Source organism: Polyodon spathula, chromosome 26 (assembly GCF_017654505.1).
Source record: "Polyodon spathula isolate WHYD16114869_AA chromosome 26, ASM1765450v1, whole genome shotgun sequence".
Lineage (NCBI taxonomy): Eukaryota > Metazoa > Chordata > Actinopteri > Acipenseriformes > Polyodontidae > Polyodon > Polyodon spathula.
The window spans coordinates 12,852,855-12,880,531 of record NC_054559.1 but is presented as its reverse complement, the minus strand read 5'-3'; the positions used below and the strand labels follow the sequence as shown (position 1 = coordinate 12,880,531).

At 39.0% G+C, this 27,677-nt stretch overlaps 1 protein-coding gene across 5 annotated transcripts in view; it reads left to right on the top strand.

The window, feature by feature from the left end:
- LOC121300639 (neuronal-specific septin-3-like) overlaps positions 1 to 27,677 on the top strand; it is an 80,758-nt gene that overhangs the window by 41,402 nt on the left and 11,679 nt on the right. Inside the window, exons 1-3 of one of the 5 annotated variants that reach the window (XM_041229270.1) lie at positions 1,369 to 1,500; positions 14,798 to 14,971; positions 23,634 to 23,762. In XM_041229270.1, the coding sequence (XP_041085204.1) occupies positions 14,809 to 14,971; positions 23,634 to 23,762 (292 nt within the window). In that variant the 5' untranslated portion in view covers positions 1,369 to 1,500; positions 14,798 to 14,808. Of the gene's footprint in view, positions 1 to 1,368; positions 1,501 to 7,364; positions 7,423 to 8,233; positions 8,594 to 14,109; positions 14,191 to 14,797; positions 14,972 to 23,633; positions 23,763 to 27,677 lie in introns of those variants that run through there. The other 4 variants (XM_041229271.1, XM_041229269.1, XM_041229272.1 and 1 more) reach the window with 4 other exon arrangements.

Below are 27,677 nucleotides of genomic sequence, written 5' to 3'. Positions count from 1 at the left end.
GAATCAGTGTGTCCCCATGAGATACTGTATAAATGACTTCATATGAAAAAACACCCCACTACACAGTCATTATACTACAATGATCACCAGCGTGCAATTACACTGTCCCACTTCCCATTTTACGAGCTGCGGATGGGCGATCAGTTTGTTTAAAACAGTTGTGCCAATTTTCACGTTTAGCGGTTTCAGTTTACCAGTAATTTAGTCATCTTTGTGGCCTCAATTACAAAGTGGATGTTGGGTTGAATTTCAGTGTTGTGTACACATTTTGGAGTTTGAAGAAGATTTTGTTTGTGTGTGGACAACACTGGCCTTAAAGCAAAACAGGTTATGTCCAGATGAGAGGGAGGGAATGTCTTGTTTTGCCATAAATATAAAATTAGCTGATAGAGATGACAATAGTAATAAAAACACTGCTTGTACTGTAGTTTGTCGTAAAAATGAATTATTGAATTCCATTTTACCATCTGGTAGATAGATGCCTATCATTACACTGGTAGAGGGATCAAAATAACAGAAAGCTTATTTTGTATATAACCTATTGTTTTTGTAAGAGTGAGACATAACACACAGAGAAACCCTTGTTCTCCTCAAGAGTGTCTTGGGTACAGTAATGTCCACAAGGCAAACCAAGCTGTCCACACCAGTTCATACACTGCGGTTTGGTTTTTGTTGAAGGTTACTGAGGAATGATAAAAAGAAAAAAAGGATTTCCTTTTCAGCAAAATGCAGGAAGTTTAAAGAATTTTCCAGCCAAAGAAATATATTGGCTTTCACTGGCTGGGATAGATAATATTTGGTACAGTAAATTGTGGTTTAAACAAAGCTGATTGTTAAGAAAAAAATAGCAAAGGGAATGAATGGCATAGGCCAATGTTAGAAAATGGGAAATTGCAATGTACGGTACAAACTGTCAATGTTGGTGGTATATGCATGTGTATATATGGGCCAGCATTGCTTAAATAGAATGTGGAGTTGTTAGGTATGCTTGTCACTATAGACCTAGTAATACAGTGTTTTCGCTTATTTATTGATGTATTTCATTGTTACAAACTGCGCTTGAAGTCTAAGATGAGCCTGGGATTTCTATATTTTAAAACATAGCACAGAACACAGCTGTACAGTGTTATTTGCGAGAGTTAGCTTCTTTTGCAGCAGAAGTCTTTAAGAAAGCAGAGGGTTAAGAGAGAAGGCTGACTTTGTGAATGAGCTCAGGGTTAATCTGTATTGTTAAAGTGACCTGCATACTGCCTCCAGCTTCCTCCCTGGACAAACAGCATCACACTGCTTAGCATTTCCTGCTGCAGCTTTCTCTTTTAATTTTTTTTATTGCAAAACCTGGGGGGGGGGGTGGCGACACACACAATTTTTTTTTTTTTTTTTTTTAGTTTTTGGCAAAAGCAGACGTTCTTCTTTCTTTTTGCGATCACTGACACAACAAATTAAGGATAAATTAAAAACCAGCAGTTAATCTTATTCCTGTAGCAGTCGGAATATCTGGTGAGTTCTTGTGTGTCGCAAACGGTTTTGTGTGCTCTGGAAAATGCTGACCAAGGGTTTTTTTTTTTTGCACAGTGTTTTCATATGGAATCTAAAACCGCCCATTAAAAAGGGAGAATTATTAATAAAAGCTTGTTTTTTTTTATTTGCGTGAAAAGTAACAAGGTGTCTACTTCATCGATTTGAGTTCACTTAAATCAGGCTTTACAGTGCTTTTTTACCATTTTTGTCTATGCTTTGGAATAGAATTCAGTGTTCTGGTTTGGCTTTAATAATGAAGTACCATCTGTTCTGTGTTTTGTTATTAGTTTCAGTAAATTTCAACTAATGCTGTTCAATGTACCAAATACAGCATTATTCTTATTAAAGTATTGAACTGTGGACTAAACTGCAAAGTTGGTTAAAAGGGATTTTGGTGTCACATGAAAAGGTCCTGATTAGTCTCATGCTACACTTTGTTTAGCATCTTATTCATTCTATTACAAATGTCAAGGTGTGTGACTAATGTAGCATATTGCAAATAACCCAATTTGGCCCTGTACTATCCTGGTGGAATTGCTGTTTGTAATTACCACAGCTTCTCATGCTGTGGGCAGTCAAGAAGTGGGAGACATGAGCAGCTTCTATGAGGGCAAAGGGTTGTTACATAATTTAAAAAAGTTCAACTGTTAATAATGGTTAAAAAGAAAAAAAAAAGATCAAAAGAGCAGTCAGCGGATAAGCTATCTGCATTCAGAACTAATTCAGTGAACTAATAAGGATTTCAGTGAATGGTTTGCTACAGCCTGGGCATTAAGCTGTATTGTACACTGGCTCTACAGCTGAGGTTCTGAACAGGTCCTTTATCAGTTTGTACCTTGTCTTGCAATCAAGCATTCAATTAAATTCAAAATCACACCAATGTGGGCTCACAAATAATTATGCTCATCTGTGAATAGCCAGTAGGTAGACTTTTTGCTGTGCTTTTGGGATACTCTGATATGCAATTGTGCCTATACAAAATTAAACACAATCTGAGCCGTCTGCATGTTACAAGAGTCGCAAGCTTTAATCAAAGCAAACATCCATACAAGAACAAGTATGTGCGCTGCAAGCTTGCAATGTTGCTGTAAATTTATAGGATCAATTGGGGTGTTTATTTCTTAAAACATTTATAACATTATATTGTTTGTTTAAAAAGATAGGAACAGCATGAAAAGCTTTGCCAAACCCTACGTTAATCTCCCTATCATCCCAAGGTGGATGAAAGTCATTTTAAATGCCCGAGTGGGTCTTGCTTCATCTATCCCCACACTTACATTCTATACTTGCAAAAAGGAGATGAATGCTATGACTGAGCTTCAAACAAAATGAATTGTGGAAAGCACGCTGGCTTTTACGTGTGACAGGATATCTCTTCAATCCGTATGCAGCATGCTGTAGGGTCAGCTTATTCAGTCACAGCAAGATGGATGTTTTACATGGCGTAGTTAACCTTTTTAGGACTGTTTTGAACTTAGCTGCAGCTGCTGAAAGGGGATTTATTATTTAAAGTAAAATGTCAGTCATTTAATGGCATGTCTTATGTTACTGGGTATCACTGCAGTGACATCATTGGGTTGGTTGAACCCTATTCCTGCTCTTTCCATACTCTATTGAAAGGATTTACCTTGGAACACACGTGTCTGGTTTGGATTAAGCCTAGGGGGTTTTATTAAACTACGTGCTATAAATGCAAGTACTGTAATGGTGACCTAGTCAGAGAAAGGTTCACTCTTTTGTTTCTAAAGCATATTGGCCTATTACGTAACTGGTAACAGATGTTCCTGTTTGGAAGTCTCTGATTTCTACCCCCCACCCTCTCTGTTTCCCCATTGGTCTAAGCAGAGGCACATAGATTTACTTGGAGGCAATGTAAGCAGAAACCAAGAAACAGAGTTCAGTCTCACTAAGGCCCATGGTTTGCTCTTCACACATTTCTAAGTTCTTTGTGATTACTTTTTAAGCTCCCATGGTAGAGTTGACCCTTTTAAACGCCACCATTAAGTGTTAGTGCCCTCTGAGAGGGAGAATCTTCAAGCCCTCTTCCCAGACCACACTATATATGATTCTTAACCCTTAGAAAACCTGATACTTCCTGCTTTTAAACCCATGGTTTCCAAGGTAACCCTGTGAGTAACCCAATCACTACTTTTGTTGCAACTGTACTGGTTTCAATTAAAAGTGAAATAATACTCCATATTAATTAACTGTTGACATTGTAGCGATTAGCTAATAAAACTGTTAAGATGTAATTGTGTGTAAAAAGCCCTTGAGATAGGAATCTTTTTTTTTTTTTTTTGGCAACAGTTAGTTGTAAAATTTAAAACCACACTTTTGTTCAGCTGCTGAGATACAGAAATCTTGGAAAATACAATGCTGCACACATGCAGTGCAGTCAGCTTAACATACTTTTATTATTACAAGATAGAATTACAAACCAACTTGCCATAAAACCAAAGTAGTTCAAATTGTAGTTAGATTCCAAATAAGAAATCACAAAGGCAGATTACATCATTCCAACAATAGGCAGAACCTGGGTGTTTGGAGATGCCCACAGGCATGTTGGCCCATTGATTTCTCTAACATGAAACATTTAGAGTGTTGTATTTAGTAATAATAATAAACTGTGGGTTGTAATCTTGTAGATGCATAAACAAGAAGTAAAAATAGCTATTAGGACAGACAAAACAGAAATGTTTTTGAAACTCTGGAGTGTGTTAGGCTAGCACCGACCAACCAGAAAAAGATAGCAGCTAGGCATTAACCAATGAGAAAGGTACTACCAACCAATTAGAGATGGGCAGAGGCAGGTTCTAACTAACAAATCAGCCAGATAGAGGCAGAAGCAGGTACCAAGCAGAGAGATAATGATTTGGTGATTGGCATGCGTGGCTATCTTTCATTGTTTGGTCAGTGCCTGCTTCTCCAATTTGTTGGTTGGTACTTGCCTCTGCCTCTCTAATTGGTTGGTTCGTTCGTGCCAACCGCTTTCTAATTGGTTAGTAAGTTGGTCAGTGCCTGCCTTACTCCGATTGGTTGTTACTGCTACCACTTTCTGATTGGTGCCTGACTCTCTCTAATTGGGTAGAGGGTCTGTGCCTGCCTCTCTCTTATAGGTTGGTTCCCACTTTGACATCTTTCTCGTTGGCTGGTACCTGCCTCTCCCTCTGCCTATCTGGTTAGTTGGTTCATACCTGCCTTTTTCAGATTGGTTGGTGCCTGCCTCTCTGATTGGTCAGTTGGATTACCTCTACCTCTTTCTGGTTGGTCGATGCCTGCTTCTCTGATTGGTTGGTTGTTACCTCTATCACTTTCTGGTTGGTTGGTACCTGCCTCTCTCTGGCTGGTAGATTAGTTTCCTCAAGTTCTCTGCACATTTGTCTTTGCACAACTCTTCACAGTGGTATTTGAATGGGAACCGAATTGGTGTTTGACATTTACAAATAATTTCAAGGAACTCAATGCAGATAGAACACTCACTTGTTTTATAATTTCTGTATAAAATGTAGCACTTGATTGAATAATTGGAATTGTTTGTTGATTGTTGGAATAATAATGTTAAGCGTTTCTGCTTGTGCTTTCCTCGTCGCTACTGATCATTGCTTCTTTGGATGGCTAACTAGGTTCTGCAACAGAGCATGAACGTTTTACGTATTTCACAACTGCATTCTGCAATTTGAGAAATGTTATACAAATATACCTGGGAATGATCACACAAGATGGCTTGTAACCCATCGCACAAAAACAATTTACATTTGTTTTCAATTATCAGTGATCCAGTGAAACTATTATTTTGTACAACGGCTACAAGAATTTGTTCTGCAGCCGTCCCGGGTGGACAGTACAGTAAATAATTGAAAGGAGTCTGAATGCCAAGTGTGCAAGGAAGAGGGGGCCCTTGTGTGTTTGCATCAAGCCGTGGGAGAACTGGAAGTTTGAAGCTCTGTGCAAACACCTCGGATAGGGACAAGAATTCCTAGACAGCTCTCTTTCAAGCATCTGTCTGTTAGTCCTGTCAGCTCTGCTTATCTGCTAACTCCCTCCACTTATTGGTTCTTACCTTGGACTTTCAAAAAGATTTGGGCTGGGTTGGAGGCCAGTGAAGGAAGCAAAGATTCTGGAGGAAGATTCTTATTTATTTATGTGATTCAGCAGTAGTGTTAGGGTGTTTGCGTGCCCCAGGGTAGAAACACAGTGAACCCAATTACTGTCTGAAAGAGAGATATGGGACAGAGAACATGGTGACTGGGATATAGATGTGGCAGACAGTCAAAAGTAGATAAAACTTCCAGCAAGTTCGGTGCAGTGGCTCAGTCTATAGCCATCTTTCATAACATATACCATCATACACTGGAATTGTGAATGACTGGCACTTAAGGTACTCAGCAGCCCTGTTGTGGAGTAATGGTGGACCAGCTATTTCAAGTCATGTCATTGTGTTTTAAATATGGTCCGACTATCATTATCTACAGTCGAGAACCATCTCTACAACCAGGGTTCTCTAGAGCACAGATAAGTTCTCAACAAAGAGACGAACACTGTGCAAACATGCAATACATTCATTAATTAGCTAGCACCCACTGTTTAAAAGAAATAAACCCAGGACTAGTGTCTCTGTTGATGTTTTTCCTTATACTGCTTTCCGTCCTCCTCCTGACGTCACACAGATGACCTCTAACCTCTGACGGGTTCAGCATTGTCCAGAGGGCTTTCTCCCATTTTCCCAATTGGAAAGTGAACTTTATACACAACTGCACTCAGTCCAAAATGCTTTTGCTCTTAATAAAACGCACTTCTCTGAGTTAACCTGTTCCCTCTATTTTATTTATAATTGCATATAATTCATGTTATTCCTATAGTAAGCAACGGTAACTCATTCAATAAATATCTCCAACAAAAATACAAAATCAAAAGAAGTTATTAGCAGGACAGTAATGTTTACCAGTTGCTTATAATTTTACCTACTCAAATGAAAAAAATACAATGGGACTGCTCCCTGTTCAGAACTATTGTGGCTCTGATACAATAGTAAGCTAGTACTGATGTGGCACTGCAATAAAGTGTTCAACTGACTCATGCCATTGGTATGTGAAGTACTGTGGTCTTATTCTTTCCAGTGCCTGTCTCTGTAGCTACCCTTTGCTGTTGCTATTGTCTCATATTGCTCACAAATTAATTGTAATCTCCCTCTATGACCACTGAAGATCACTGGGTAAGGAAAAAAAAAATATATATATATATCAAATATTTTTTGTAAAGATTTTTAGGTACCATACTTCAGATGCTGTTGTATTGGAACATGAATGTGTAGAATCCATTTTCCACCTCTGGGAAGGGACCATGTGGGATGGGAATGCAGAAATCTTTGGGAACTCTGATGCTTCAGCTTGGGGATCCAGGTTCTAGGAATAGGACGAAAGACATATATGGCAGGCTCAATTAAACTTGTGACAAATGGCGGCAGAATCACTGTGCTGTTTTTAGAATAGTCGTTCTTGTAGTTTTTAGGTAATGTAGGTAATGCACATCTGAATCTAAAACTACAGGGACCACAGTAAACACATTCAACAATTAGTTAATCTGTACACATAAAAGACAAACTTGTCAGTCTACATACCACCCCTCCAATATTGTGGGATATTCAGTGCTGGGGCTGTACTGACAAAGGGGCCCTTGAGAAGAGCCTTTTTATTTGACAAGAGGTTGATGTATGAGCAGGGAGTGCAAACTCTACAGAGCAGGAAGTGCATTATTCTCAAAGTAATCTCTGTGGTTGCTACAAGCCACACCTCTGGGGTGTAAGTGAAAACTATAGCTACATCCTGAGCCCGGTTTAAGATCTGCACACAGGCACAAACACACAACTGCAACGTCTTTTGCTCCTTCACAAGCAGGCTTAAGGTAAATCTCTTGCTTTCTTTATTCAAGTTGAAGTCTGTTAAGGGAGTGGTGGTTTTGCAATACCTATATCAAAAGAAAGACTTGTTAAGGCATTAACAGTGTCTCTGTGCTTGTATGTGAAGGGAGTGTCCTTGATCACTTTGATTAAACAGTGTTGCAGTGACCGGTGGTCCATGCCACAAAAAGACCATCAGAACTCTACCTACCAAAGCCGCCTTTCCACATGCTCGAGCAGGTAAACTGCCTCTCTCACATCTGGCATGTTAAAATTGAAACTTTATAAGGAGAAGCTTTTGCGTTTGTCTTACCAGTTTAAAATGGATCCCACAAAATAAATAAATACTATTTAATAAAACCTATGCCGTTCTTTAGCTCATTCTATAACTCTGCAGGAAATTCATGCTTCTTTCTCCACTTCACAATGAACACTGAACTCAGACAGGTTTGAGGTGTAAAAGCAAAAGCAATGCAACATATGCAAATATGGCACTAGTCTTCCCATCTCCTGATCTGAACCAGGTTCACGAAGTATATGGGAGGTGTTAGGACATATCATTGTGCCTCCCATGCAGTCCTGGAAATACACTGAAATCTAAGGGCCTGTATTAATTATTTATACAACAACCACATCCTTACTTAAGCAAGTTAATGAATTAGTGTATGTTGTCAGCTGGGACAATCCTTGATGGAGACCTGACTGCAATTCAGCTCATGAGAGAGAGAGAGAGAGAGAGAGAGAGAGAGAGAGAGAGAGAGAGAGAGAGAGAGAGAGAGAGAGAGAGAGAGAGAGAGAGAGAGAATTCCTGTAGCTTAGTGGAAGCGGCTTGCCAATCTGCATGTGAATGACTTGTGCAGCTTGTGCCATTACACTCACTCGCTCGCACACACACACACACACACACACACACACACACAAACAGACGGGGGAGAGGGAGGAAGAGAGAGCAAGCTCAGACACTGAACAGAATCCATCAGCTAGTAAGCTGTTCCTCCAAACTGAGAAGGATAACAAATAAATTAGGGAACAGCAACATTTAAAAAAAAAAAAAACAGCAGCAGCATTAACCTCCGTTCTGGTAGATAACACACAAAAAAAAAAAAAAAAAAAAAAACACACATTGGATAACCTCTGGATTTGACGAGAGGGTGGACCGTTTGTGAATGAGAGAAGGTAGGCTGTGGTTTATGGTCTGTTTTGTGGAAAAGGTTTCTCTGTGTGTGTGTGTGTGTATTTAACAATAGGGTAAAGTAGAAAGGCGATTTTGGATGCAGCTGGTTTTAGTTTGTTCTTTTTGTAGAGACGGATTGCATAGCTGTGAAGGAGGTACATGGTAATGTATTTTGTAACTTATGTATTGAATGGACATCAGAGCAGCAAGAACACTGGACTTTGGGAACATTTCTTTTCAGGTTTTGAAAATCCAGTTTGCAGGTGTTTAATGTTTTTGCCATAGATGACAAGAGCCAAGCAATAATAACGCAGTATGATTGCCCTGTACTTTACTCAAGCATACATATGTAGTCAATTACAAATAACATTTAAGTTGAGATAAAAATACACAGTCCTTGCGAGACTTAGATATTCAAATTCAAAATGGCAATACCAGAATGCTTTTATATCCAGATTGATACCCCATACTGTAAGAAATACAAGCAGAAAGCATATTTTTACTGTAACTAATACTTGCACAGTTGCTGTTAATAGAGAAATAGACACCACCACAAGACCTAATTTTTTAGTTATTATATTATATATATATATATATATATATATATATATATATATATATATATATATATATATATATATATATATATATATATAGTACTGTTAACATGTAACATGCACCTGTGATAGTTATTGGACTTTAAAAACAAATAAATGGCAATAAACAAAACAGCTGTATTGGCCACCTGATATTTTTAGGTTGCTACATTATGATTTTGTTTGTTTTAAAATGTAGGCTATTTTCCTCCGTGCTGATTCAACCCATCCAATAACCCCTCCCCCACATATGACCTGCGCCATAATTATATGAAAAAAATAAGAAGACAAAGGAAGTAAAGAAAAGTAGTTGTGTGCTGCAATGTGGGCCACATTAAAGCTGGCATTTCTGTGACCGCAACGACTAAAAAAATCTGTTGAACCAGAGTTGCTATTTTAAACGCACACACCAGCTACAGATACTCCCGTACCACTTATTTCATTGTGGTTGATGGTCAGGTCAGGTCTTCTGACACTGTCACTGGAAGCTGGGTAAATGGCTAGGGAAGTGTTGGTCAAAGTTAGTTAAAACAGTGCTTGCCTTGTTCGTGTAATGAAGCAGCTGGGGTTGTTCAGCTCATATGTAAAGGTAATATTGTGTGTGTGTGTGTGTGTGCGCGCGCATGTACATGCATGCGAGAGTGAAGCCATGTCTGTGACAAATTGGATTAAATGATTGTGGAGAAAGTTTTCAGTCAGCCATATTTTATTAAAGGCTCCACAGCTGAGTCTCTTCCCCCAAAATGAGACTACAGTACGGGCCTTGATAAACCTGGACCTCTATATGTGCAAAACGCTCCACTGTTTATTTTGCTTCATACTTTTGTTTTCAAACATCTCATTATTTCCAGCCATCTTTGCCAGAATGACTAACTGGCAAACATGGCAATGGACACTAAAATTACAACACACATTGAAAAACAAACTTCTTTTTGATTACTATACAAAATTGTGTTTTAAATTGTTTCTTTGGGGGTTATTGGAGCTGTGGTCTCGGCCTCTAGTTAAACCCACAGTGCTCGGATTTGTATTTCAGCCATTTCCTAATTTTTGGTGGAAATAGAAAAGCAAATTCTGTCCACTATGCTATCTGGAATAGAAGCAGCTCGGGGCCTGCTTCTATTTGGGCAATGTTGTTTGAAGGTTCAATCTAATAGTAGCATCAATTCAAGGCGGCCTTGCGTACTCTCAAACTGTGCCCTACCGGGGTTAAGCGGCCTGTCTCGTCATTTAGCCCATCAAAACAAACAAACAAACTCCTAATAATACTCAAGTAATAGCATAATACTACTGTACTCGAATAAGTATGATGAAGGTACTGTGGTAAAGTAGAAAAGGAAATGGTAGATTATGAAATAAATTTAGAATTTTAGGTTCCAGTGACTACCTAACAGTTTGAGATATTGCATAAAGTCCTTTTTTATGTTAACTGCTATCGTCAACAGGATGTGCACCCCTGAGCTAAAGCAGATTTTGCATCTGTAGAGTAAAATCAAGGATGCTGTGCTGCTGCTCTGGAAATCGGTTAATTCATTTTCCTTCTCTTCCTTAGCCTTCCTCTTCCTTTTTTTTTGGTGGTCTGCCTTCCGGAGCCTATTCCACAATTCTGCAATTAGGGTTGCATCTCTCCTTGCTTTAGAATGGACATTTATTTTTAAGTTTTACATTAGTAACTGTATTGTTGTCAATTTGATTCCCCTAAGTAGGTTTGAGCAACCCAAGCCACAATTTGTATCATACTGTACACCCTTATACTGTATAGAAAGACTCTCTTCTTTGAGTCTTTCTATACCCCTCCCCTCCCCTGCTGTCCACCCCAGCTCAGGTGTTCTACTAGGGCCAGTTTACAGAAAAGGCCAAAAAGAGAAAAAAACTAGCCATCTTGTAGGAGAGATAAAGGCAAGCTTTTAATCTCAGAGAAAAAAAGGACTGCAGTTATTTTTGTGAATCGCAACACTATTTTGTAACAGTTAGTAGTAGTAGACAATGAAATAGGTAAGTTTTTTTTGCTTTGTCTGGTAACTCGTAAACACAACAAAAAAGAACACACATGCTTCTGTTTCTTTTGAGAAATGTTTATGTAAACTTGTTTATCTGAGTTTTTAGTTTTGACACTTACTTTTTGCAGTCATATTCCTAATTAAGTAAAACTACAATGTAAATAATAGTAGTTATGACCTTTACAGTAGTATTTTGTACAGCAGTACAGAAAGCCTATTGCAAAATACATGTCTACTTCTGAACAGTCAAAATACAGTGCTGTCTAACAAAGACCTTCAATTAAAGAGTGGTTGTATTTAAAATGTCAATTGTCAAATCTGTGGCAGTCACGATTTATTACCATTAAAACCTAAAAACTCTGGCAACTCCATCCTATCGCACTTAACTCATGTGTGGCTTTTCTAACCTACTAAAACACATCAAACAGCAGAAAGCACTTCAATTTTCACTTTTAAAAAAAAAAATTATATACCACAACATTCCATTTACCTCATTGCTGAAAAATAGCCAACCTTCAGCATTTTTACCAGCCAAAGGCTTGAAATTTGGATTGACAGAGAGGGTTTTACAATTTAAGTTCTTTACTTACCATTGTTGACAGTACCATATTTTTAGAATGAATGCGTAGCACAGTGTTACCGTGATACAATTGGCATGTACATTTTTACTGTTCTTGTTGCACTTCTGCTACAGTTGTTGCATTAAAGTGAATTAAAGTTCTGTATTTTCACAGGAAGAAATGGTTTGTTGGTTGAACAGGTCAGAGAGGAAGAGTTTTGAAAGACTTTGCCTCACTGTCCTGCTGGCCGCATGGCCTCCTTTCGCCCTGGTTACCCTATTCTCTCTGTCACCACTCAATGCTACTGGCAAGGGGACAGGAACCCATTAAGCCAATGTGATTGAGCTGTGCCTCTTTCACCCTTGCAAATGTCATGCTTGTGTTATGGCAAGTTGATACATCTCATTGATTAAATTATATTCACAGCGCATGGGGAATGACCTGCATTGATCATCAGCACAGTGCAGCAGCAGCTAGACTTCGCTTTCACCCCCTCAAAACACATGTTGTTTTGTCCTCATATAGTAAATACTAGCTGAATGTATACTTTCACCATATTTAAACTATTGGCACATACATATACAAGACAATATTTTTGTATGGGCCACTGAACCCAAGCCCTCATGAAGCTTTGAAGCTGGTGTCAAGACACCTCCTGGTAGCTAGTCACGGTTAAGCGTCATCTGAGGTTAGAGGACTGTCAGACAGAGGAACACTTCTCAGATCTCAGATCTGATGTCTACCTATTCAGTATCCCAGGATTTCCAAGATGGAACCTGGCTCAGTAGGTCATTTAATTTGGTATCATCTATACCACCTTGTTTTTCTTTTCTCCACATCCTTCTAACCACCACTTTTCTCCAGCAAATATATCCATAGTTATCTTTTGAACCAGTTTTCATAATATTAGGCTCAATTACTCCTTCCATATGTTTCCAACCTTGTTTCTGTGTGATACAAGGTTTGGGTTCCTATGGGTGGTGTGGCTCTTTATGGGTTCTCCTTCAGGGAAAAGTGTCAGTAGCTTCCAGGAAAGGAAGGCGCTACTTGACATTACTTCCATTAGGTCAGGGAGCAAGGGACGGACAGCTGCTGACCAGTGTGTGTGTGGGGGGTGGGGGGTGGGGTTGGAAGCTTGCCTCCTCATCTGCATTAGATTAAGCCAAGCTTGAGACAAGTTCATTCTACAGGATCCCTGCCTATTGCATCTCCTTAATTTTACGACTTAATTTTAAAAAGAATGACCTCATTTAAAAAATAAATAAATAAAAAAATATATATATTATTCCACAGTCCTTTTGTTCACGTAAATGGATGTTTGGAAATCATACAACTATAGGTTTCTAGGTGCTGCACCCTAAAATGCATTTAAATGGAGCCTTAACAGAACCTCCTGGGGTGGATTACATTGTAAACAGTGTTTTTGTTAATCTTTGGAAACACTAAAGTATGGCAAACTTATCCATTTAGATCAGGGGTAGGTAACCTTGGCTCTTCCAATCCATCCTACTGCAGGACTTTGTTCCAACCAGGGTCAATTAAATAATTAAGGGTCTGGTTGGAACAGTTCTGCAGTGGAATGGATTGGAAAAGCTAAGGTTACCTTCCCCTGATTTTAAGGGATCTAATTGCTCACATTTCTATAAAATTATTGCTTTGTTCAGGTCAAACAAGACAATTGGGTTGGTTGGAGGTGATGATGGGAATTCCTCAATGAATTGCATGCGTTTACACTAAAACAGTAGATAAGTTAGATTGTATATTTAACTAAACCCTACTGATACGAGAAGATTAGATACCAACACTGGAATTATTGCATTAAATGCTATTTATTGTACACATTGTTTTTTCCGATATTGGCCTTTACAAGCATTTCGTGAAAGATGTTTGTGTATAAAGTCTTTAAACTTTACTGTAGTGTATATACATTATTTACATTATTGGGGTTATTGTGGGTCAGTGTAATAAAATTACGGTCCTGTTAGTTGGTTATTCAGATACAGTGATGGAGTCACTCACTGGCTTACAGGGACTGTCAAGTCTAGTCAATCCTCTTATTTCTAAAGCAGTCCCTGATGCAGAACTGCATTCCACATATAGAAGGCTGAGCTGAATGTTAACCTGGTAATACCCTCTGACTCTGCAAACACATCAACACACACCAAATTAACAAACTTTATCCCAGAAGGATGTGGTAATCGATGAAGGAATGGTCACGCTTCCTTCCATTTTAAAAACCATGCTTGTAATGTTAAAACTGTGACCCCTCCGATGGCCCTATATTGCAGTCAGTTTTCTAGCAAGCATTCTTAATTTCTTGTCCTGCCCTTGTGGGTACAGTACCCAAAAACCTATGCATGCAAAAGCACTTCTCACTGCTCCTGAAACTTGGGATCGTCACAGCATTCCATCCTTTGTTTGCTCCAACATTGCTCCCTATTGAGTGAGTATCATGACAAGCAACAACCAATTATTGTTTCAGAAATTTCTGTATGAAAAAACAAAGCAGAGGCGAGCACTTATATGAATAGTGGAAGTTCTGTTAGTCAGCTATTCTGCAGGGGAAAGGCTAGATGATTCATTTATTATGCAACAGTTTTTTTTTTTTTGTTCTTAAGGAAGAAAATACAATTAAATAAAAACACAGTCTAGGAATACGTAACAACGTGATAAATGTCAAACAGTATTAAGTTTGTCATTATGTGTCAACAATAACCCAAGGGGATTGTATACCATTGTTGTTTTGTGGCGATTCTGCAGTTAGCTCATAGAACATTAAGCAAACTACTTCCGAGTTATTTAAAGTTACTAAGAAAACACTTATGACACACATGATAACATTAGCTGAAATGTTTGTCTATTGAATGTTATAGTTTTACCGCAGTATTTATTATTGACGATTTGTTGTTATGGACGGTCAAAAGACTTCAGTCACCCAGTGTAGCAGTATCCACTTAATAGAAGGGAAAACATTTAACAGCAAATCAAAAAAGTCCTGACCCAGCTACCCTGCCTGACTGGCCCTCTTCTCTCTTTTCTTCTTTCTCTAGCGGAAAAGTCCATGGCAGAGCCTCAATCAAAACCAGATCCTGACCCCGAGCCCAAGACTGAGGCGACTGTGACAGGCCAGGACCTCTTCGGCTATGTGGGTATAGAGTCTGTGCTGGACCAGATGAGACGCAAGGCTGTGAAGACCGGGTTCGAATTCAACATCATGGTTGTAGGCAAGTAGCAAAAAAAAAAAAAGTTTTTTGTTCCTCTTTAAAATAGGTAATATTCTCAGCACAAAGCCACAATAAGAAAAGCCTATTGCTTTATTCAATACAATGTTATAGCTATACTGTGTATTACAGAGCTGCTCGTTTGAAACTACAGTTAAGTGACCCTGCTATACATCCTACACATTTTATTGCAAAATGTCAGGGGTTTTGACTAGGGTCCAAAATTCCACCCCACCCCCTATAAATATCTCTAAATATAAATCATTTTAGCATGCTTGTGCAATCAAGCAACTCCCTCAAAAAACCCAGTGAAGTATAACGGGCATCAGGAAAAGAGTAACTTCACTACATCCTCATGCCAACAACAGCAGTAGATGATTGGTTCGTGTTGGCCTGCCGTTGCAAAATGCAGCAAGGTTCTCTGTAGCGGCTAAGAAGCATTAGGCTGCAATACAGAATATGACACGCTAACAAATGGACAAAAGATCTGTAGCAAGTCGACTGGTAATGCTGGACCAGAGTGCAGAACAGGATGAAGTTCAAGCATCGCATTAGTTACAAAGCAAATGGTTTTGTTTTTTTCAGTAGTTACAGAATGAACTGCTGTCAAGCAGGTGGTGGATTGGGACAGCTTGGCTGTTGCAGCTCTGGGACAGGGGTGTAGAAAGATATTGATTTTGTACTGTAATCAGTGCAACCTGCTGGAAAATAAACTATATTTTAGCAACCTAATCTACCTTAACGTGAGACTTTCCCAGTCTGGGGCTTAGCCTGGAAGTGGGCAGTGGCTTGGTCAGTTGGTTGTGGGTTCCAGCTTGTTGCTGGGGAAGCTTGTTTGACTCTAGGTTGTTATGACTGTCTGAGCTGAGGTGACAAAATCACTTTAATTGCACAAGGAGGAAAAGCTTCAGGACATCTGCCTCTCTGAGCCCCACCCCCACTAAACCAACCAATCCCCTCGCTCAAATCACTCTTCTATTGTGTTCTCACAATCCACCATCTGCTCTCAGTGTGGTGTTTATTAAATGGGAGGGGGGCTACTGGCTATGAATTTTCAGTCATGCCTATTTAACCATGGGTTTTCATGAAAAAGGCAAATTGGCTCACCCCCTGTCCAAGACAACAGACCCCCTCAAGCTTGAGGAAACTTGAATAGTAAAACACTGGACTAGGAAAGTTGTTAGGTCAGCTTTTGTTAATGTTCAACTGTGGATTTCTTTCCAAAATGGGAAAGTGTGCCCCACTAGCCACCCACCAATAACACTTCCAAAAAACTGTCATTACATCATTACTAGCAGTTCAAACAACTTTTAATTTAATTCCCAGAATGATATTAGCCAATTTATGAGCTTAACTCTGTATGTCATATTTTACACAACCTTGGATCCTTATACCTTACTCAAACCCAGCCACTTGTTTCTCATAAAAATAAAATAAAATAAATAAATAAATACAAAATATCTATGAATCTGCTATCTGGAAACCACAGGGTTAAAAATACAGCCAGATTTATCCCTACTTCAACAGCTGTTCTATTCACTCTCTTTGACAGAGATCAAATGGAAGGCCCTACTGTGGTTATTCTAATAATAGTTTTCATAAGTATTTCGACCTATGCAAAATGTTATTGAACACATTTCGGGTGCGGGTGTAAGGTGGTTAAAATTAGTCTTAGCTGTGTGTTTTCTGCATCAACGTGCAATGCATTTGTGCTCTGCGTTTCCAGTACAAGGGATTAGATGGATCCTATGTGAACAACCACACTATTGCAAATGCCAAGTGTGAGCAATTCTTTGTGATGACTAAAATAGTGCTAGCCTGGACCTGTGTACAGTAGTTTAATCCAGACAAATGACAATGTTTCTATCCAAGTACCGACCACAAACATATAGAACAAGGCAATGCATTACTAAAAAGGTTATGGATTCTGTAGAAACACCATCCATATATTATTTCCGTGCCGCTTAAGCTATGGAAAAACAAAAAGAACAATGCTAGAGTTTTAAATTGCTTGTTGCAGATGTCAAAATTAAAAACGCTTGTTTTTATGTACAGCACTAGAGTACAAGACGACAGCCAATATGGAGTACACTTAGGGTTCACTTCTCACATTTCTATTAGTCAGCAGAAAATACAAACTGCCATTTATAAAAAACAAAAAAGGCAAAACAAAACCCACCTCATGCAAAAGGCCACTGTTGTTTTTATAACTTCCTGTAAAACAGAACATGGCACATGCAGGCATTTTCACATGTTGATAATAAAGTGCTTTGCAGGGAAGCGGCTGAACTGTATGAGAGTCCTGCATTCTGAAGAAATGAACTTATTTCTACAGAAGGAGAAAGGATTACTTTAGGTTACCTTTGTCTTTTGCACATATATTATTCCCTGTTAAATTGGTTAAGATAAAGAAATACATATGTGAATAAACAAATATCAGATAAACTAAGGCTATATTTTTTAAACTTTAACCAGAAACTAGATTATATGCTAAAATCCATATCCTTCCTGTTACAGATCAGTACATCAACATGCTACAAATACATATGTGCTTATATTCTTTTGAGTACTCCATAACATTATTATTGTGATCCATCCTGACCTTCACAGGTTATCTGACTTTGATAAAATTGGAAATATCATGTCTTTTGCCCCAAGCTCAGTTTGAGTGTGGAAGTTTGCCTCTGACATCCCTCTGATGTCATATTCCCCAAAGCATTCTAGAAAAGGCACTTATAACTAAAATGTTTGAAGACGCCTAACATAATTATTTTAAAATGTGCTTTTAAGCTAAGAAGTTTCCTTTTATTTTTATTGTTTGCCCCTGTTTGTTCTTGAATAAAATTCATCAGGATGGCTATATTAAAACTGCTGTATCATTTCCCCATTAGCCTTCATCCAAAAACGCTATTATTGGATGCACTGCAAAGCTTATTTACACCACACAAAAAAAAAAAAATTCTAAAGGAAAATTCATTTTCTGTGCCCCTACAAAGCATTGAACAAGTATTGCAGTCCTGAATATAGCTGTAGAAAACCACTGCAATACACTTGCAGTTGCATTTAATTAGTTAAAAACTTGCAGCATGCCAATATCGTGCACAACTTGCAGCACGTAAATAATTGCTCTGCTAGTCGAGACCTTCAATTGGACTCCACAGCACATTGTTCCCCCTCTTTGTGAGGGTTTGAAAGGCAAGTTGTTCTAGTAAATTGCTGGCTGGTCTTTCCTAATTCCGTTATTTATGTGCATTCTGGGTATGTGCCATTTTATTGGGACCTCTAGTAGGTCAGCACATTTGGTATCGAATCAAAGGGAGCTTTGTAAATGCATGCTTTTAGTTACTGAGCTAACAGGTTCAATGTCTACAGAGATGGTCTGGTCTTTGTTGGAGCTGACAAACTCCTAGAAGTCGTACTGAGCAAAACTGCCTTTAAAACGGTGCGTCACTGTCCCATTGCCACCACAATAACAGTAGCAGCCAAACAGTTGTCAGAATGTGGACCAACTCTTTGAGCCCAACATACCGCACCTTGTGGTGTGAATTATGGCAATAGTCTTGTGGTTTAAACCTTCCACTAGTCGCATTCTTATAAAAGCAGATACTGTACACATTTTAGATGATCTAGTTTCCAAGACATAGTTAGTTTTGATTAAATATTTGTTGCTCCCAAGTTTAACCCTTTACATGTTCCCATACCTATTTAATACCTAATTTCTCAATGTCAAATATATTGGATACTGGGTAGCAAAGGGTTAATTCTTGACATTTGTAGCATTTGCATCATTAGAGATGTAGCCTTCCCTGATATAGCTGACCTGTTAGGAGGTCAGAAGGCCCGGTTCTGGAGGCAAGGCCTGTGGTCCATCATGTCAGTAGCTCCCTGACCTGGGGTCAGAGGTTATCAGGAATTTCAGAGAATTCTATTGAGACAGCAAGCAGCTCCAAGGAATAAGCCTGTACAGGTTTCTGTAAAGGGGTGGTCAAAAAAAAAAATTATAAATAAATTATATGTATATAAAAACCTACACTTGTTTCTCTGGTAGCATTTACAATAAATAATATCCCTGATCTGCTTATCAGCCTAAAACAGAGTTCCTGCCGGTTGCATAGGATTAATAATGCTGTTAACTTGCAAATCCTGACAGCCTTGTTTAGACAAATTACATTAGCATGGTGTGGTACTCGTGTGGTGTAGGATTCTGGAGAGACCATGAAAATTGCAACTCGACACACGGCAATAAAGCCCCACTATGGAAGTGCAACAGAACTCTGGGCAGGGATGTGATGTGTGTTTTAAAAACACCTAGTAGTTTGTTATATGAGGCAACAGTTCTGTATTCCAAGGTGATGTTCTACCGATGAAGAATACAAAAAAAATGTAACATGGATTTATTGAGGAACACCTCTTTCCACAAAATTGATCAGAGGATAGTTCAATAATAATATGCAAAAAGGACTTGAATTCAGGAGCTGTATGCAACTTCCAGTATGCAACTATAGCAGTCCACAAAACCCACTCACATTATTTCAAATTACAGTGAGAACACCCATTGGGCATATCATTTATCACCAGGTGTATCACTACAATACGTTGCGGTAATATCTGCTGAGGCACCCAACAACTGTTTACCCCTTGCCAAATTCAGGTGTGATGTTCTAAGCCTTTTTCTGGTAATGTGCATGAACTAGAATTCATCACATATTCTAGTTTATGAAGAGAACTGGACATCCATACATATGGGATTTGAGATAATCTAGCTTGCAGAGTCAAAACCAAGTTTCAGCTAAAAAAAAAAAACAAACACTGGAGTTCTCTGAGCTTCCCTGTCCCATTACTTTAACAGTTGTGTGGCTGTGTTCACAGCGATTGCACTGAATCCAAAAGATATACAAGCAAAAAAATATGATTTTTCTTTTTTAGTCACAGAGCTTTCTTAATATATACCCAGATAAGTAATAAGTTTTTACATTTGGATTAAGCAATCCAGTGTGAAATGGGGTAAACTTAATAGATTAAAATTAGTCAAAACACTTATAAAATATATATAACTAGCAAAAAAAAAAAAAAAAAAAAAAACCAACAACTTGAATGTTATTTAACTGTGCCTACTGTACTGTACCCAAGTTATCCCATGCTAGACTGAGTTCAGTGTTGGCAACAGGAAACAAGAGCTAGAAAAAGTTGCTGCACTGGGCTCAAGAGTGATTTCAATTGAAGGGACTGGGAGTGCTAACAGGAAGAGGGAGTGCACTGTAGCTCTCTCCATCATGCTGTGGCTGTCCTGCTTCAGCAGTTGCACTGTGTGTGTGCAGGTGGTACAGTGTTGAACAGTGTAGCTGGCAGGCCACTCCTGCTGCTGTTTGTCAGAATGTAGAGCCTTCAGGGTTCCAAAATCCTTATAAGATAATAATGTGAAGTAATAGTGAAGCGGTTCTTCCGCTATCCGATGATATTAGACATGAGCAACCCTTCCTCTGTGTGTCGCCTGCCAAGACAATATAACGTGGAGGAAAGCCTGTGAGAGTGTGTGATTGTTTTGATTTTTGATTTTTTTTTTTTCAAATCCTTTTCCTTTAGGAACTTTTGAAACTGCTACAACAACCCTCCCATGTTTTGATTAACCTTTTGATAACTCGAGATTATTCTTTGACATATAGACCCTACTTTGCACCACGGTATATAAAATAAAATTTAAAAAATACAACCATCTTCATGCAAGCAACTTGCTGTACTTAGCCTTATATTAAATTTCCATTGCTAAACTGTCTGCATTTCACATCATCCACAAGAACTGTGAAACAGATGTTCACAATTACAAGCTTTGATGTTGCCTTTCGTGTGGTTTAGCTACATGTTAAACATGGAATACATTGGGGAAGTCCATATTTGCATGGTTGAGATCGGCAAACCCCTGCAGCTTATATGAGTACCTGCGGGAATGGTTGAATGGTTGGGATGCATATTTCCTTTGAAAATCATGGTTAATTTTTGTATACGATTGATAAAATGCTAAAACTCACGATGATGAATGAGAAGAAGTGTTTATTTGTGGGATTATTTTTTTTTTTTATTTAGTTGACAGTTGTGTCAATTTTTTAAAACCTACAAATGGGGCTCCCGAGTGGCACATGCAATAAAGGCGGAGTGCAGGGCACACCCTCTCGCTTGGAGATCGCAGGTTCGAATCCTAGGGTTCCTAGGGGGCGCGCACAATCAGCCAAGCGCCACCCAGGTAGGGAGGGCTTAGGTCGGCAGGGGGGAATCCACAGTTCACCACACACCAGCGACATCTGTGGCCAATAGGGCGCCTGCAGTTCTGCAGATCAGATCCGTTTTGTCCTCCATCACCATAAATCAGGCCTTGCTGTGGAGCCACAGTGCAAAAAATGCAGGAGCACGTTTCAGAGGACGTGTGTTCCAACCTCAGTTTCCTGAGTCGCCAGGTGGTTGCAGCGGTGAATCAGGATACAAATTGGGCATTCCAAATTGGGGAGAAAATTGGAGTGTAAAAAAAATAAATAAATAAACACACACCCTACAAAAAATCTTGAAATTGCAGATCATTGTAAAACAGTAACATGGTAAAAGTCTGATTTGATAATAGTTGAGACTTTTTTTCCCTACTTTTCATTTTTGAAAATGTTCATTGTTAAGTACTTTTTTTGCACAGATATAGGTTCACCAATTGTGTGTATTAAACTAACTTTATATTAATATTAGCTAACCCCCATCGGCACATAGTGGGGCTCAAAAAAAACAAAAAAAAGGATGTTACAATATTGTTTTTTTGCTCAAAGCATGTACACTGTGAGACCAGGACATGCAACAATACTGAAGGCTTACTTGAAATACTAGTAGAACTTGAATACTTTTCCATGCAATCTGTGTAATCACCCTAACTAGGAATACATTTCAAAACATACTGTACACACACAGGTTGTATTCAACTGGCAAGTTTAGACGCAGAGACTAACTGCAGGGTGAAACGGAAGCAAACATGCGCCACTTCATCTATTCCAAGAAGACAAAAGGGTGAATAAGGTATGACACCACAGAAGTGACATCCCTGGGTATGACATTGCAGCTCACACAACATGCTACGCAATGACCATCACTCACATTACTAGTATGGATACAATCAGTTTGCACTAAAAACACTTTAAAAAGGGATGGATCTGAAAAGTAGTCTAGTATATATATATATATATAATAAATAATATATATATATATATATATATATATATATATATATATATATATATAAAAAAAAAAAAAGATATATAGATATATTTCAGAGATACAACTTTGATATATTTATACATCCTGTAATTCTTTTTCATGTGGCTGTACCCGAAGGGCAATCGCCAAATTGGAATTTAGTTCACTTCAGCTTGTTTGAATTAAGGAAGGCAGATTTATAGGAACAGCTTGCAAAAGTTAAATTCTTACGCTCTGCTTTTTAAAATAAATCCATCATTGGTGTTGGGAGATGGATGAGGATTCGGTCATAACATTTTAACAAATCTTTGACGCATTTCTGACAGCCCTGTTATTTATGAGTACTGAATTATTGATGTAAGTTATGGTGCCCTGGGGCTGGCAGGGAGGAGGGCCTGGGATATTGGGTTGACTTGTAACAGTCAGGGCAGATTTGGCTTTTCCAATTGTGTTGCTTAAATATCTTGATTATGTGTAGCTATCTTGATTAAGGTCTCACTGAAGTGCAGCATACTTTACTAGGATGTAATAAAAAAAAAAGAAAGTGAAATATGCAATTCCAATGTGTGCGTGATTCACTAACCAAGGCAGCACCTTGTAACGCAATGTTCATCATCCTGGCTTGTCTCCATTATCCGATAGCCAGAGAACCCATTTAAATTTTAAAAAAAACACACACACACACACCACTTTGATTTCACTTGTCTGTGTACTGTAAGTCACAGAAATTTTGCAGAACCTAGCGATATATTTCTCATGTTATGCTGGTTGTCTACCCATAGCAAATATACTGATATCACAAAGCCTGCAGGCAGCTCTGCCTTCCAGGTTTTGTAAAACATACAATACTATGGACAGTGGTTGTAAAGGGTTCTCCACACACAGGAGGCTATAGAAGAGAGGCCCTAGGGTCAACCTACCTGCGGTGGCATTGGAGATGTATGTGTCTCGGCTTAATAGCCAATCTGTACTCGCACTTCCATGTCTCCGTTTCTGTTCCTGGTCTTTAATCATAACAGGTTTCCCTTTTGCGTCAATCCCAAATGCAGAAATGAGTCATTCTACCTTCCAATAATACAGTCTATGAAACTATCCTTCATACAGCACATCCCAGAAACACACAACATCAAAAATTCTGAAAGACCAGATGGAAAAGTTAACCATGGTATTAAAAGTTAGCCACCGAGTCTGCCTTCCAGAGATGGGACAGATTGGGATCCTGTGAGAACCCAGGATGGGTATAAGAGGATCATTACCTGGCAGTGTAGGGACTAGAGAAGAGGATCAAAGAGTTATGCATAAAATGAAAGTCTACAAAAATGTTCAGGCAAACCCAGCAAACAATGTAGGAACACATGGAAATGCTTCAGTGAATCAATGGGAGGTCATTTACTTTAGCATTGGTCTCAACCCATGATTTATTTATTTGTTCTTCTTGTAGGTCAGAGTGGACTGGGCAAATCGACCCTGGTTAACACTCTTTTCAAATCCAAAGTGAGCCGGAAATCCTGCAATCCCTCAGTTGAGGAAGGCATCTCCAAGACAGTGAACCTACAGTCCATCAGTCACGGTGAGTCTTCAGCATGCTTAGACACACAGTACTCCCATCATTGGAACCGCTATGCTGAATCATACGAAACACAAGAAAATTTGAATTCCAACAGTACTTCAGCTGTTTCATAAACATCTGGCATCTTATCTATTGATCTGCTAGTGGTTTCTGAGCAGTCTTATTTAAGATGTAGATTTAAAAGCTAGTTTCGAAGGTTCGCTCCATCACCCCTACTGTCTTCACACAGGTACTCTAAGATTCCATAACGTTTCCATTTCCGTTTCAGTTTTGAGTCACAACCTTTAAGAACACAAAGGTGGGTGCCCTGCCCTCAGGTTAAATCTGTAGGTTCAGTGACCAGTAACAGTGACAATTTGGTTAAAATACCAATTCTGTGAGGAATAAAAGCAATTACTGTATAACTTAAAACTAACAAAGTAATTTGGTTGCAGGAAAGAGCAGGTCAGTCATACTGCTAGCAACAGCTCCTTACTGCAACAGTGCTGCTTTTCTGTTCCCACAATACACCACTCACTTCAGTCAGAGTACCAACATTGTTGACAGAGGGAGCACGAACTAGACACAGCGCTGTTTAGAAGAGAAATTCTCTTTCTACTGGCAAAAGTTCTGAAGTAGAAGTTGATAATGTATGACATAAGTACATTAAAACAAAAAAAGCAAATGGAAAGTAAAGTGTTTAATGTAAACACTGCAGGGCGTTCTGTAACACTAACTTTCTCTAGTTTTGTCAACTAGACAGTATACATCAGCGAATTGCTAGTTAGTATATAGAATAGATCTTGTTATTTTGTTGAATAAGGGATGTTTAACATGTACAATATACATTGTGTTGGGGAGTAGGCACAGACAAGCAGTTTTGTCTCAACTATAAAAGGATATCCACAACAGGAAAAAAAAAGTTTAAAAAAAAAAACATTAAACCTTCAGACTTAAAACAAATGGCACTCCAATACCTGGTCCTCTTGGACACAAAATCACAGCTATCATCATATTGTGTTCCAGCATGAAAAAACACAATGGCTGTGAAGATAGATGTACTCCAGCACAACCCCCCCCACCCCCCCGTGGGGAGCGTGCATTTTGATAGATTGTCCAGATGTGGCTTATCGTGTAGCTGACTGCCAAAGGGCAAAATAATCAAGAAGATTATCTTATCAATGCTGTTGGCAGTGGTCCTAACTGGATAAGACCCAATAAGAAACAACACAGGGCCTCGACTCTGAGGTAATGCATAGACGGGGGGAATTGCACGTGCTGTTTAAAAAAATAATTTAAAAAAAAAATCAAAACTGTAAGATAATTAGTTGCAAGGCTTTTACACACAGGCACTAATAGTAATTTAAATATATACATCTGTGTGATTTGCAGGTTCCAAGACACCTTTCAGCATTTATCTGATTAGACATTCCCTCAGGGGCAAAATAGCTGAATCTCTCCCAAGTATGCACTCTACTGTATTACTTTAAATGGGGTTGTAGGTACACAGACAGGCAGAGGTTGTAGCCTGCAGTCATCTGGATTGACTGTCATGTAAACATGCTGGTGCAGTGAAAGGGCTGGGTGACCATGTTCCCCAGGAGGGAAGCCTCACAGTCAGCTACTGTACGTCAGCGAGCAGGGGTGCAACATGAACTGCGTGCAGATAAGAGGGGGCTGACCTCTTACTGCGATTTTAAAAAGGCGCCGCTACGGACAATTAGAGGGGAATGTCACAAAACACAACAGGCTTTAACTAGGCGCTATTTTAGAAATTAACTGGCAAAGCTTGTTTCCTTAAGAGGGTCAGCAAAGGAACTCACAGGGGGTTCTGTCAGCTAAGAGCATTATCGTTCAGTTTTTTTATGGAAATCTACCCAGAGTTGTTGAAACTTGACAGCAGCCCACATTTGACAGCTTAGAGAAGTACCAATCAAGTATCTCACCCCATTTTTAACAGTAAACAGAGTAAACAGTGCGTAATTCACTCAGCAAGTTCTTTTTCAAATGCCACAGGCCCAGACATGTATTTTTTCATGTTTCTACAGTAGCAAACATATATTTAGAATCAGGTAGAGAGGCCTAGCTCAAATTCAGTAGCTCTCTGTATCTGCCCATAGCTTTGAGACACTGCAGTTTGTGTTTCCTCAGTTTAAAAGGCATGCTGTACAAACCACTTTAGTCAACCAGCAGAATGACTTGAGTTCAGGATTAAAACTTGGATCCCAGGCTATTGAACCGTCCTCTGTATTGTCATATTCAAAATTGGTTGTGAACTTTTAGTTGTATGCACTACACCTTTTTCAGCGTTTTTATGGTTTTTTTTTTGTTTTTTTAATTTGGAATCGACAATAGTTTTTTACCCCATTTTCAAATGCCCAATTTTAATCCTGGCTCACCGCTGCAAACTCTGCACTGACTCGGGAGAGACGAAGACGAAAACACACGTCCTCCAAAACGTGTGTCCTTAGCTGTCCGCTTCTTTTCACTCTGCAGGCCCGCCATTCAGCCACCTCAGAGCTACATCGTCGGAGGGCTACGCAGCTCTGGGTCGCTTACAGGCAGGCACGCAGGCGCCTGGCCAGTCTACAGGGGTCACTGTTGCATGGTGATCCAAAGATACCCTGGCTTACCTAAGCCCTCCCCACCCCGGGCGGCGCTCAAATCAATCAGGAGCCCCATCAGAATGTTTTATAAGCCACTATGACAATCTGAAAGTCAAATTAGGGTTATAACAGAGGGGTGCCTATTTTGTTTGCTATGGATTTATGTCAGGAGATACCCAAAGGTATCAATGTGCGTTACTGTAAATTCTAGCATTTCCCTAGGCTAAATAAAACTGGCCTTGCAAAAAGAAGCAGCACTGCTTGTCTTTGTTGTCTACAGATTGCTGTAAGGTTGTTTATTTTTTAACTATTATTTAAAAAAAGAAGAAGTGTTATACCACATTGATGTGTATTACTTACTGCAGAGTGTAGAAAGTATCCTGCAGGTGGAAATCTGTAGTTCAAAAACCAACATCTCTGCCTTTTAAATATGGGTACATTACCTGTAACAGTCACGGTGTGTGGTCTGTAGTTTATAAGTAAAGGGGACCATGGTTAGCCAAATCCAAAATGTTTTTATAGTTTAAAGTGAAAGCATTGCCTACCAGCTATTATGATTCTGGTGCCAAAAAATTGACAATTAAACTGTAAAAAGTAATGCAGTTATTTTTCAAGGTCACTAAATGAAGCACTTTAAAGCAGTATTGCTTTGCTGTCCTAATCTTCTGTTGTACAATCCCCCCTCCCCCTCCTCCCCTTTGTGTCCGTGTTTGTCAGCCACAAGGATTAAACATAACCAGGCACACATCTGCTTTCACAGTTTCTGACCTTTTTGGTTCTTGATCGCACAGGGGTAAGCTACATTAACCCTTTTGTAGTCTACAGTACATGCATTATGGGATTTAAGGGACCTGGTTATATGGCTTCAAGTCATCGCCAAAAGAATATAGTTTGTATATATGCATAACATATATGCAGAATCAGCAAGCTTGTTCAATATAAAATACTCCATACCGAGATCTCATGTATGTTCGGCACAGGGCACGAGTCTAACAGTTTAGAGGTTTATTTTGAAGCACATTTGGCCTTCCTGCTAGTGTGTGTCCATAACTCTCAACCTTCCTATTTCTAAAGCCTGCAATGTGGTGTACCATAAATAACTAGGGGGCAGAAGTCTGCCTGGTATTAAGAATCCCTATCTGGGGAGATACACCATGTCAGTTTTTGAGACAGGATTTATGTACCACAGTAAAAACGTTACACTGAAAAAAAAGAGTCCGCTAGTGGCAGGGCAGAGATTTGTTGTTGCGTTTCCATTGGAGATGGAAAATAATTCTATAGGAGCAAGGAGAGATTAATTTTGAATGTGAATACAACACAATATGCAGGG